We start from the raw sequence: 13,381 nt of genomic DNA on the forward strand, positions 1-13,381 counted from the left end.
CCTTTTCTTGCTCAGGGATCCCCTCCTTGGCAAACCAGCAAAACTAGGGAACCCCATCATATTGCACGTTAGCAAAAATGCAGTACCAGTCAAAAGTTTGGACACACCTACTCATTCTTTATTTTGACTATTTTCTACATTGTAGAATAATAGTGAAGACATCAAAACTATGAAATAACACATATGGAATCATGTAGTAACCAAAAAAGTGTTAAACAAATCAAAATATATTTTAGATTTGAGATTTTTCAAAGAGCCACCCTTTGCCTTTGCACACTCTTGGCATTCTCTCAATCAGTTTCACCTGGAATGCCTTTCCAACAGTCTTGAAGGAGTTCCCACATATGCTGAGCACTTTTTGGCTACTTTCCCTTCACTCTGTGGTCCAACTCATCCCAAACCATCTCAATTGGGTTGAAGTCGGGTGATTGTGGAGGCCAGGTCATCTGATGCAGCACTCCATAACTCTCCTTCTTGGTCAAATAGACCTTACACAGCCTGGAGGTCTGTTGGGTCATTGTCCTGTTGAAAACCAGATGGGATGTTGTATCGCTGCAGAATGCTGTGGAAGCCATGCTGGTTAAATATGCCTTGAATTCTAAATAAATCACTGACAGTGTCACCAGCAAAGCACCATCCCACCTCCTTCTCCATGCTTCCCGGTGGGAACCACACATGCGGAGATCATCCGTTCAGCTACTCTGTCTCACAAAGACACGGCGGTTGAAACCAAAAATCTAAAATTTGGACTCATCAGAGCAAAGGACAAATTTCCACCGGTCTAATGTCTATTGTTCATGTTTCTTGGCCCAAGCAAGTCTCTTCTTATTATTGGTGTCCTTTAGTAGTGGTTTCTTTGCAGCAGATCGACCATGAAGGCCGGATTCAAACCGTCTCTTCTGAACAGTTGACGTTGATATGTGTCTGTTACTTGAAGCATTTATTTGGGCTGCAATTTCTGAGGCTGGTGACTCTAATGAACGTATTTTCTGTAGCAGAGGTAACTATGGGTCTTCCTTTCCTGTGGCGGTCCTCATGAGAGCCAGTTTCATCATAATGCTTGATGGTTTTTGCCACTGCACTTGAAGAAACGTTAAAAGTTCTTGACATTTTCCGGATTGACAGACCTTCATGTCTTAAAGTAATGATGGACTGTTGTTTCTCTTTGCTTATTTGAGCTGTTCTTGCCATAATATGGACTTGGTCTTTTAACAAATAGGGTTATCTTCTGTTTACCACTCCTACCTTGTCACAACACAACTGATTGGCTCAAACTCATTAAGAAGGAAAGAAATTCCACAAATTAACTTTTAACATGGCTCACCTGTTAATTGAAATGCATTCCAGGTGACTACCTCATGAACCTGGTTGGGAGAATGCCAAGCATGTGCAAAGCTGTCATCGAGGCAAAGGGTACTTTGAAGAATCTCAAATATAAAATATATTGATTTGTTTAACACTTTTTTGGTTACTACATGATTCCACATGTGTTATTATTTCATAGATTTTAAGGCCTTCACTATTATTTCACAATATAGAAAATGGTAAAAATAAAGAAAACCTCTTGAATTAGTAGGTGTGTTCAAACTTTTGACTGGTACTGTATTTTTTGCACGTCTTGTCTTATCATTAGGTGCATGATAATGGCAAGGAGAAGTAATCAACATTTTACAATAAATAGATCAGGTACATAGTTTTAAATGATTTTGTTCTCCCCACATTGTAATTGGAAGAGGAAGTGTTAACTCTTACAAAGACTATAAGCTGGAAAGGTAACTCCAATTTTGTTCCTTAAGAGCCTGTGGTGAACAAAGGTTAGTCATGTGTTGGCAAAAATGAATGTCCTAGTCAAGAAAGCTTACCAGCAGCCAGCGGCACTTGCCACACTGGTAGCCTATTCGTGGGTGCTTTTTCAAAGCCTATGTTAGATACTCCAGTGAGTGTAATGTATTCAATTTTAGTTGAGAAATAGAGTTGACATCATTAGAAAAAAGATATTCTCTTATTTTCTACTGTTGGTATGTAATTCAAAATTAGTTTATTCTGTTGTTGCTAGTGGTATTCATAAAAACATTGAAATAAAATACATATTTTTTTCCACCAGTTTGTTAGGGTTACTGAGAGGAGATGCTGAGGCCTCCACTGCTCTAATACCTGCCAGTATGTGCAGGATTCCTACTCTGTGCCATGGAGGATGATTGAGCAGCAGTGAGAAAAACGGTCTCTGATTCTCTCTGGAACTTCTTTTTGTCATGGACCTTGAGGGGCTCCAGTAGTAAAGAGGTTTTTCTTGGCGGCCGTGAAACTCGAACACTGAGGACAGAGACATTTTGCAGCGGTTGTAGAGGGTCCTTGTGGTCTTGAATTTCTAGCGGTGACTGGAAAAAAAATCTACCAATGTCAGATGCTAGTAGATGTTTTTGGACAGCGTCATGCTAAAGAGAGGGGGGTGGAAAAAGCCCCAAATAGGGCTATTGTGGGGAATATTTGTGTCTTTCTGATGTAGCCAGATTCAAGGCACTAGGCTGTTTTCTATCATGCTCATTGCAAAGGCCTGGAAGCACTGTCTCGCTGGCACTCTCTGTATTTAACATGGCTGCTAAACAACTCTGTGTGAGGCGACATCAGAAAGAAGAAGCAGGTGGGTTTGCCATCTCTTTCCTCCCCTCCGTTTCAGTCATCATCACAAAGTCATTCATCAACAGTCAGCCAAGACGGCGTCTCATAGAAATCAGCTATTGGCACACACTTACAGTCCCTTCCATTCAAATCTCCCTGCAGACATATGAAAGATGGGCTCTTAAAAGGGGGGATAAGAGAGATTGAAAGAGAAATGAAGAAAGAGAGAGAATTCTGAAGTTGAAAAAAGAGAAGCTCCCCGAGTGCTTCTTTATTTTGGTTTGATTATGGTATGTCTAGAGAACCTCATGGAGGGCCGCACTACAAACATTATTCGACATTCCTCCCTAATTGTGGAATTCTGGACGAACTATGCACTACATACGCAAGGGAACAATGGCTGTGAGGTACTGCGTTTATTTTTGTAGCCCTCATGCCTGTTACCACTTAGTGTGTTTAGGAATCTGGCTATGAGGGGACAGTGGTAGGCCGCTCGGCTCAGCAGCTCTGCATCGCTAGCTGCTCTTCTCTGCAGTCCACAGACAGAGGCTCCTCTGGAAATACCACTGATAATACCTAACAATCCCCTCGCATAAAAGGAAATATTTTGCATTGTTTTCACAGGCCTTTGTTGTTATACTGTTTTACGGTTATGCTGATATTTTATGTTATTGTCAGGGGATTTTTCATGGGATGACATTCTTACTTATGTCTGGTCCTGACTGTGCTTACCAGTATGTGAAAATCTGAGGTGAAACAACAGTAAGCATCCTTACTTAGGAGTTGATTTGGAATTTACATGCGATAGTACAGAAATGTCATCTAGTGGCATTCACATGCAACACTGTCATGTTGAATTTGACCTGAGAATGCCAACACGTTTTCAAGACTGTCCCACCACCTCTGAAACCCCACTTTAAGGTCATGATTGGTTGGTACGGACACACCACCAACACTATTAAGAGTCTCCACTTAAGATAAACAGATACACTACAAGTACTGGAAACTTTATCATGTGTTTCTAGGCGCATATTTTCTATGCTGTACTTTAACTCTAACTCTGGAAGTCCCAGTTGTCTAGCTTGGGTGTCCAACTTTTGAATCCTAGTGTCAACAATTGGTCTTACGTAGGTTGTGTCCTCCTTAGAGCGGGAAAAAGCACAAAAGATTAAGGATGGAGAAAAAGAGCGTGTCAATGTGGTAATAACGGCAGGGTTGAATGAGGCCTTTAGGGTCTGCGGTGTTGACCAAGCCGATGACAGGAGAGCTGAGGGGCCCACCGATTTAAAAGTGTTCTTGGCCGTCAGGCCGCCATCACCATGCCAACTCACCGCAGCGTTTCACACTCAGCAGCCCCAGACGTATGTATACGAGGCAAATTTATGGGCTTATATGAATTATATATGGGTGTAAATGGATGAAGTCATAATCTTTCATTTAATATGTATCAGATATAAAAGCATTAACACTGCAGTTTGAGCTCTCTTTGCACCCTGGACTGCCCCAGAACAGATGCCCGCTGACATCTTAATTTAGTGAAGTTACATTTTCGCCTTTTTCGGCTCTTCTCTCTGAGGCTCTACTCTCGACTTCTCTCTCTCTCTCTCTCTCTCTCTCTCTCTCTCTCTCTCTCTCTCTCTCTCTCTCTCTCTCTCTCTCTCTCTCTCTCTCTCTCCTCTCTCTCTCTCTCCTCTCTCTCTCTCTCTCTCTCTCCTCTCTCTCCTCTCTCCTCTCTCTCTCTCTCTCTCTCTCTCTCTCTCTCTCTCTCTCTCTCTCTCTCTCTCTCTCTCTCTCTCTCTCTCTCTCTCTGTCTTTCTAAGTGATCTACAGTAGATTTTCTTCCCAGGGCATGCATGAAAAGTGGAGTCTTCAAATGAATGGAAAATTGTCTCTCCCCTGTGGCTCACAAGGGGCAATGGACGAGGAATATGGGGCAAGGGGCGAAGGATAGAGGATGAAGGGTAAGAGACGAGGGGAGAGGAGCACTGAGGGGGGTGAAACTGACCCATCAGGCCCTAATTTGGGTTAAACCAGAGACATCCTTAGAGAAGAGACTGGGAGCCAGGAAAGTGAGAGTGGGAAGGAGGGAGGGCGTTAGAGATGGGGAGAGCACAAATGAGAGGAGGGAGAGATAGGGAAAGTGAGAGTGGGAAGGAGGGAGGGCGTTAGAGATGGGGAGAGCACAAAAGAGAGGAGGGAGAGACAGGGAAAGTGAGAGTGGGAAGGAGGGAGTGCGTTAGAGATGGGGAGAGCACAAAAGAGAGGAGGGAGAGATAGGGAAAGTGAGAGTGGGAAGGAGGGAGGGCGTTAGAGATGGGGAGAGCACAAAAGAGAGGAGGGAGAGACAGGGAAAGTGAGAGCGAGTGTTAGAAAGGAGGAGAGACAAAGTCGATTGCATGACAGGCCCAAGACTGGAATACTCACTCCCAGAGGCCCCACTGGCTAAAATTTTATTTTATTTATTTATTTTACCGTTATTTTACCAGGTAAGTTGACTGAGAACACGTTCTCATTTGCAGCAACGACCTGGGGAATAGTTACAGGGGAGAGGAGGGGGATGAATGAGCCAATTGTAAACTGGGGATTATTAGGTGACCATGATGGTTTGAGGGCCAGATTGGGAATTTAGCCAGGACACCGGGGTTAACACCCCTACTCTTACGATAAGTGCCATGGGATCTTTAATGACCTCAGAGAGTCAGGACACCCGTTTAACGTCCCATCCGAAAGACGGCACCCTACACACAGGGCAGTGTCCCCAATCACTGCCCTGGGGCATTGGGATATTTTTTAGACCAGAGGAAAGAGTGCCTCCTACTGGCCCTCCAACACCACAAAATAGTGTCAGACACAGTAGCGGTGTGTGAGTAAAATCACTGAGGAGGCCAAGCCAGTAAAAAAGCAATATTACAACATATGTTGCCTTGTTTGCTCTATAACGCATTCGTTCATACGCCATCGTGATATAAAATTAGGCTGGCCCGTGACAACAAAAAGACAACAGTCACAGTGGCAGAATACATTCAACTACACATATGTTTGTTTCATCACATAACCGGAGAGCAACATCTGACCAGTGAAATCCACAAAGCAGATATTGCATGTAGCAAATAGTTATGACCTGCAAGGTCAAGCAAGTTCATGTTTTAGACAGTTTACTAAACATCTACTGATTTAGAACCACAGAGTTGCCACAGAGTCAGCACAAAGACAACAGGAGCACTGCCTCCGCTATTCCTGCACCATTTCAACTTAAACATTTAAACATCAAATCCACAAGGCTATATATGCTTTAATACACTGAAAATGAACTTATTATACCAAAAACAAATTAGTCCAATGTTGCTAAATATCATGTGGCTGTCCATGATACTGATTTCTGTGTGTGTGCACGCAAGCAAAACAAATGTTTGACTCACCTTACTGTACTTGTAGACCAGTTGAACGCCAATGCCATCCTCCTCTCTTTCAAAACGGTCTATGGTTCTGTCATACAGTATGCTTTTAGAATTTGTTGTCACAGGCTACCTACAGTGCCTTGCAGGAGTATTTGCCCCCCTTGGCGTTTTTCCTATTTTGTTGCATTTCAACCTCTAATTTAAATAGATTTTCATTTGGATTTCATATAATGAACAGACATAAAATAGTCCAAATTGGTGAAGCGAAATGAAAAAAAAGAACTTGTTTAAAAAAATTCAACAAAAAAAACAAAAAAATTTGCAAAGTGGTGCGTGTATATGTGTTCACCCTCTTGTCTATGAAGCCCCTAAATAAGATCTGTTGCAACCAATTACCTTCAGAAGTCACATAATTAGTTAAATAAAGTCCACATGTGTGCAATCTAAGTGTCACATGATCTCAGTATATATACACATGTTCTGAAAGGCCCCAGAGTCTGGAACACTGGCAAGGGGAACCACCAAGCAAGCGGCACCATCAGGCAAGCGGCACCATGAATACCAAGGAGCTCTCCAAACAGGTCAGGGACAAAGTTGTGGAGAAGTACAGATCAGGGTTGGGTTCTAAAAAAATATCTGAAATTTTGAACATCTCACGGAGCACCATTAAATCCGTTATTAAAAAATAGAAAGAATATGGCACCACAACAAACCTGCCAAGAGAGGGCCGCCCACCAAAACTCACGGACAAGGCAAAGAGGGCATTAATTAGAGAGACAACAAAGAGACCAAAGATAACCCTGAAGGAGCTGCAAAGCTCCACAGCAGAGATTGGAGTATCTGTGCATAGGACCACTTTAAGCCGAACACTCCACAGAGCTGAGCTTTACAGAAGAGTGTCCAGAAAAAAATAAGCAAACATGTTTGTTGTTCACCAAAAGGTATTTGGGAGACTCCCCAAACATATGGAAGAATGTAGTCCGGTCAGATGAGCCTAAAATTTAGCTTTTTGGCCATCAAGGAAAACGCTAGGTCTGGCACAAATCCAACACCTCTCATCACCCTGAGAACACCATCCCCACAGTGAAGCATGGTGGCGGCAGCATCATGCTGTAGGGATGTTTTTCATCGGCAGGGACTGGGAAACTGATCAGAATTGAAGGAATGATGGATGGCGCTAAATACAGGGAAATACTTGAAGGAAAGCTGTTTCAGTCTTCCAGAGATTTGAGAATGGGATGGAGGTTCACCTTCCAGCAGGACAATGACCCTAAGCATACTGCTAAAACAACACTCGAGTGGTTTTAGGGGAAACATTTAAATGTCTTGGAAGGGTCTAGTCAAAGCCCAGACCTCAATCCAATTGAGAATCTGTGGTATGACTTAAAGATTGCTGTACACCAGCGGAACCCATCCAACTTGAAGGAGCTGGAGCAGTTTTGCCTTGAAGAATGGGCAAAAATCCCAGTGGCTAGATGTGCCAAGCGTATAGAGACATACCTCAAGAGACTTGCCGATGTAATTCCTGCAAAAGGTGTCTCTACAAAGTATTGACTTTATGGGGTTGAATAGTTATGCACACTCAAGTTTTCAGTTTTTTATTTTATTTCTTGTTTGTTTCACAAAAAAATATGTTTTGCATCTTCAAAGTGGTAGGCATGTTGTGTAAATCGAATGATACAAACCCCCCCAAAATACATTTTAATTCCAGGTTGTAAAGCAACAAAATAGGAAAAATGCCAAGGGGGGTGAAAACTTTCGCAAGCTACTGTAGCTAAAATGCTTGCTAGCTTAACTTTCTCGCATGGGCAACAATGAACCAGCTAAGTTAGCTAGCTAGTAACATGAGCCTACTAGGCTACATCTAGGCTACATATTGAACTTCAATCTCTCAGGCCAGTGGCACACCATATTAATTTATGATTAAATCAGAATCGCTGACATAATCATTGCCTGTAGAGAGAATTAAGTCCAAATCGACATCTCCATCCACGGCTTAGAAAAGGACCGATTTATCAAGCTAGCTACTGCAGGACATCAACACAAGCAAATCAGAAACAGGCACGTTTTTCTGAAAATGACATTTTGCTTTGGATGTGATTTGATTGTGTGAATCCAAATCCAAACTGGCCTCCCTTGGGGGGAGTTTTGCTGCACCAGGACAACCCAAAGTTGAGCTCAGCTCAACGCTGATTGCCTAGATCTTTTATTTAAAGAATGCAACAATGGAGTCCAAATTCTTGCTGGCATCAGTCAATGAAATGCTACGGCGACAACGTCATACTCTTTTGCTCCACAGCATCAGATACATGGGCTACACATACTAAGAGGCGCTGTTTCCCTCGCTCTGATGATATATCCGGTAAGATTCAGCCACTTGCGTATTTACATAAAATTATGAAAACACAGAGAGACGAAAGATAAATTATTTTATAATTCATATTTTTTTATTGGTCAAATATTTGACGAAACCTGGCTTCCCTTGGCATCCATGAATACAGGCCACTGGTCAGACAGGCACTGCTCTCTCCCCCTTTTTCAACAGCCTCCCACAACATCAAGCAGTCAATTACTTTCATACAAAGCTGATCACATGTATACACACAGAAGAGTGCAAATCCCATGCACCCTGACAGACACATTTGCAGCCGGGCCTGTTTTCATGCAGTCATGCTAACGCCTGCATCCGTCCATCCAGTCCACATCTGATGTGTGTTGTGTTGTTGTCACAGAGCCAATACATTAGACTTAATTGAACTCAGTTTAGATGGGTTCTGACCTACAATAGTACTGCTTTTATCTGTTGTTGATTTACTCATCTCGCCATTAAACCCCCCTGACCCTTTTTTCCCCTCATGCACGGCCAAAAAGCCGGACAAATATTTTCAGAGGAAATAATGAAATTCCTGAAATTATTAGGAAGAAGGACCTAATATCATGTGCTCTCTGTAGGCCTGGTCCCTGTGCGCGCCTCCGGTTTCCCACAGGCCGAGCAGGACTTTTCCACTATGCCGTCTCTTATTCCAAACACACCTGGCCCAGACCCCGTCCCAGGAACTAAACCTATACAGCATCCTTATCCTTCCTCACCTACTGGTCTGGACTTATTTCTCTGAAGGAGCGGAGGGAAATCAATCTAGAAGACCCAGATCAATAGTAGCAGGGGTTTAACTCTAGCAACTAACAGCAATAACGACATGTCCCCTGTCTGCACCACTTGGCTCACCCTCTTCATTATTCTGTCCCAATGCTTAACCAACCATGTCCTGACATGTCCCCTGTCTGCACTACTTGGCTCACCCTCTTCATTATTCTGTCCCAATGCTTAACCAACCATGTCCTGACATCTCCCCTGTCTGCACCACTTGGCTCACCCTCTTCATTATTCTGTCCCAATGCTTAACCAACCATGTCCTGACATGTCCCCTGTCTGCACTACTTGGCTCACCCTCTTCATTATTCTGTCCCAATGCTTAACCAACCATGTCCTGACATCTCCCCTGTCTGCACCACTTGGCTCACCCTCTTCATTATTCTGTCCCAATGCTTAACCAACCATGTCCTGACATGTCCCCTGTCTGCACCACTTGGCTCACCCTCTTCATTATTCTGTCCCAATGCTTAACCAACCATGTCCTGACATGTCCCCTGTCTGCACCACTTGGCTCACCCTCTTCATTATTCTGTCCCAATGCTTAACCAACCATGTCCTGACATGTCCCCTGTCTGCACCACTTGGCTCACCCTCTTCATTATTCTGTCCCAATGCTTAACCAACCATGTCCTGACATGTCCCCTGTCTGCACCACTTGGCTCATCCTCTTCATTATTCTGTCCCAATGCTTAACCAACCATGTCCTGACATGTCCCTTGTCTGCACTACTTGGCTTGGCTCACCCTCTTCATTATTCTGTCCCAACACTTAACCAACCATGTCCTGACATGTCCCCTGTCTGCACCACTTGGCTCATCCTCTTCATTATTCTGTCCCAACACTTAACCAACCATGTCCTGACATGTCCCCTGTCTGCACCACTTAGCTCATCCTCTTCATTATTCTGTCCCAACACTTAACCAACCATATCCTGACATGTCCCCTGTCTGCACCACTTGGCTCAACCTCTTCATTATTCTGTCCCAACACTTAACCAACCATGTCCTGACATGTCCCCTGTCTGCACTACTTGGCTCACCCTCTTCATTATTCTGTCCCCATGCTTAACCAACCATGTCCTGACATGTCCCTTGTCTGCACTACTTGGCTTGGCTCACCCTCTTCATTATTCTGTCCCAACACTTAACCAACCATGTCCTGACATGTCCCTTGTCTGCACTACTTGGCTTGGCTCACCCTCTTCATTATTCTGTCCCAACGCTTAACCAACCATGTCCTGACATGTTACCTGCCACGACCATTCACTCCAATTATGCCGCATGGCACCCCACTGTCGTCCACTTCGCAGCGCAGAGGGTGGTAGGTTAGTCTATATTTTATCCACTAAGGAGGTTTTTACGGCAACTTTTATTTCTTCTTCTTCGTTTTACGATGTCCTCATTTGTCAGCATGTTTATGGCTGCCCACTTCACCCTTGTGCTCGCTTGTCCTCCTTCCCCACTTACGGATTCTCTCCCAAACTGAGTCTGAGATCTCTCCTTCGCTTTGCTTTACTAGTAATTTGAAGCAGCTAGGGCTCTCTTTAATTAATCATTGATGTAATTACATAAAATATAACCGGTCAGTTTTCTGCCGTCGTCTCCCCCTTCAGTTTTCTGGGGCCTTTCAAGATCACCTCCAGTTGCCCTGTGTGTATAACACAACTGTCTCTCTTCGCAAGACCGCTGACAAATATCAATTAAAGAAACTCAAATTTGTAACATATATGTCTCTCATCCAAGAATTCACTGATCTTGTCAATAGGATTTGCCAAGACCACCAGTTTGGCTGTTGGATAAGGGCTTTTGACATGGGCAGAAGGAAGGGGACTGACAGTTTCATGGTGTTGGACTATGTGTTCTCATTTATTCCCTGTCCACTTCTAGCATAGTATTAGCCAAGCACAGTAAACACATCTCATTCAGACCTGCCCCACTGGTCTCTTGACTCCCAGCCTACATTCTGTCTCAATCTGCCTGTCTAAGCTCCAGGACTTTTCTATTCTGAAATGATTTTGCTACCTCTCTTCTTAACGGTCTTTTGTCTGAAATCATCAACTTTTTGGTGAAATAACTTTGCTCTACTAACTATTGTGATGTGAAAGTAACTGGCTCTTATTCCTACATTTGTTTAAATCTCTCTCTCCCTCCCCCCCTCTATCTCTCCCCCTCTCGCTCTCTCTCTCCCCGCCTCTCCCGCTGTCTCTCTCTCTCTGGTCTCCAGAGCCTATTTGGATGTAAAGGAGCTGAAAGAGATCCTGAATCTGGATGGCTCCACTCACCTGAACGTCTTCTTTGCCAACTCGTCTGATGAAGATCTGGCCGGTGTCGCCACTTGGCCGTGGGACAAAGAAGCCCTAACACATTTGGGTAAAGACAGACACACACACACACTCCTCCTTCTCAACAGCCCCCGTTGTTGATTAGGAGTAATTACAGTGTGAGCCCCGAGCATTCTCGCCATCTCTACCTTCGCTCTGACAGGGAGGAAGGTGATAATGAAGCTGTGTGGGTCGATGAATAATGCATTATCTCAATCCTACTCCAGCTTCCAGTACTTTCTAGTGTGAATAGGTGTTTGTCTGTGTCTGCTCTCCATTCATAGGTGGTATTGTTTTGAACCCCTCCTTCTACGGCACATTTGGTCACACCCACACCATGATCCATGAGATCGGCCACAGTCTCGGGCTGTACCACGTGTTCCGGGGGATCTCTGAGATTGAGTCGTGTAACGATGCGTGTCTGGAGACTGAGCCCTCGTTGGAGACAGGAGATCTGTGTGAAGACACTAATCCCACACCCAAGTACAAGTACTGCAGAGACCCTGAGCCTGGCAACGACACCTGTGAGCGTCGCCACTTCACACACACACCGTACAACAACTACATGAGCTATGCAGGTGAGATTGCTAACATACAGACACACACACGCGCGCATACACACACGCATGCACGCACAGACAAATAAAAAAACATAAAACGACATACAAACACGTGCATACTTTCTGACACGCATAAACAGGCACAGACACATGCGTACACACTCAGATACATCATACACACATGTGCCAGTATGCTGACCCCGAGTGTCACATAAAGATGTAGGATCTTAATTTGAGCCAGTCTCCTACACCAGGAAAATAATCCTGCATCAACAGAAAATAATGAATGGGTATTTTTGAAGTGGTTGATGCATTTTTCATAAGGGAAAATCACGTGTGAAGTTTCTAAGTGGAAATTACAAACTTGAGATGTCTTTCTAAACCTCAAATCCTACATCTGTGTGTGTGCCTTAGCAGGTGTGGAATGTAGACATTGCATTGGAAAACCCTGGGTAAATTCAGGTTACTGACCTGTGGAGACTGTATGAATATTGCTTCCCTTAATAGCATTGCTACAGACTGTAGATCCGGGCCCTGTTTTTCTTCCTTCTGTACGTATACAGTATATGTACATTACTTCTCAGGCATTCCCTAACCATCCTCTATTGGCTAATTCAACCTATTAACCTGTATTCTGCTATAAAATATAATGAATTGTATATCCTACTTCAATCCCATGAATACATAATCTACATCATATTGAACTGTTTCTGATAATCTCTTCCACATAGATGACGACTGTACAGACTCTTTCACCCCCAACCAAGTGGCCCGGATGCACTGCTACCTGGACCTGATCTACCAGACATGGCAGCCCGCATCCAAACCACCCCCTGTGCCCATGGCACCCCAAGTGGTGGGGCAGGAGCATGACGCCATTACCCTGGAGTGGTTCCCGCCTATTTCCGGCCACTTCTACGACAGGTGAAATGAGCTGGACGAATGGGGCAAGCAGCACAGTCAGGGTCTTTAGTATTTACTTCCACTCTGCAGAGTACTGGAGATATTTTGGGTTGACTGTCTGTTTCGATTGCAGCAAAATGAGTACCTGTCTAATGGCCTGTATTCAAATGAGTACCAGTCCAATTAGACTGTGTGAGTGTGTTTTATAAACTGTATCTAAGTTGGTTGCTGTGCCTGTCTGTTGGTTTCCTAGAGATGTGGGATCAGTGTGTGATAAATGCACAGAGGGCCGGGTCCTGCTGCAGTACGCATCTAACTCCTCGTCCCCCCGACCCTGCGCCCCCTCTGGACACTGGAGCCCCCGCGAGGCCGAAGGTAAGACAGTTCTCTCCTGGCTTATTTATTACCACACGACTGACTGACTGAC

The 13,381-nt window shown here is 44.2% G+C and overlaps 1 protein-coding gene across 1 annotated transcript in view; it reads left to right on the forward strand.

Annotated features, from left to right (window-relative positions):
* The window catches only part of LOC129818250 (pappalysin-1-like), a 120,115-nt gene that overhangs the window by 13,705 nt on the left and 93,029 nt on the right, over positions 1-13,381 (forward strand). Inside the window, exons 2-5 of the mRNA XM_055874004.1 lie at positions 11,395-11,540; positions 11,776-12,069; positions 12,783-12,975; positions 13,208-13,329. Of these exons, the coding sequence (XP_055729979.1) occupies positions 11,395-11,540; positions 11,776-12,069; positions 12,783-12,975; positions 13,208-13,329 (755 nt within the window). The remainder of the gene's footprint in view (positions 1-11,394; positions 11,541-11,775; positions 12,070-12,782; positions 12,976-13,207; positions 13,330-13,381) is intronic.

Source organism: Salvelinus fontinalis, chromosome 21 (assembly GCF_029448725.1).
Source record: "Salvelinus fontinalis isolate EN_2023a chromosome 21, ASM2944872v1, whole genome shotgun sequence".
Classification (NCBI taxonomy): domain Eukaryota; kingdom Metazoa; phylum Chordata; class Actinopteri; order Salmoniformes; family Salmonidae; genus Salvelinus; species Salvelinus fontinalis.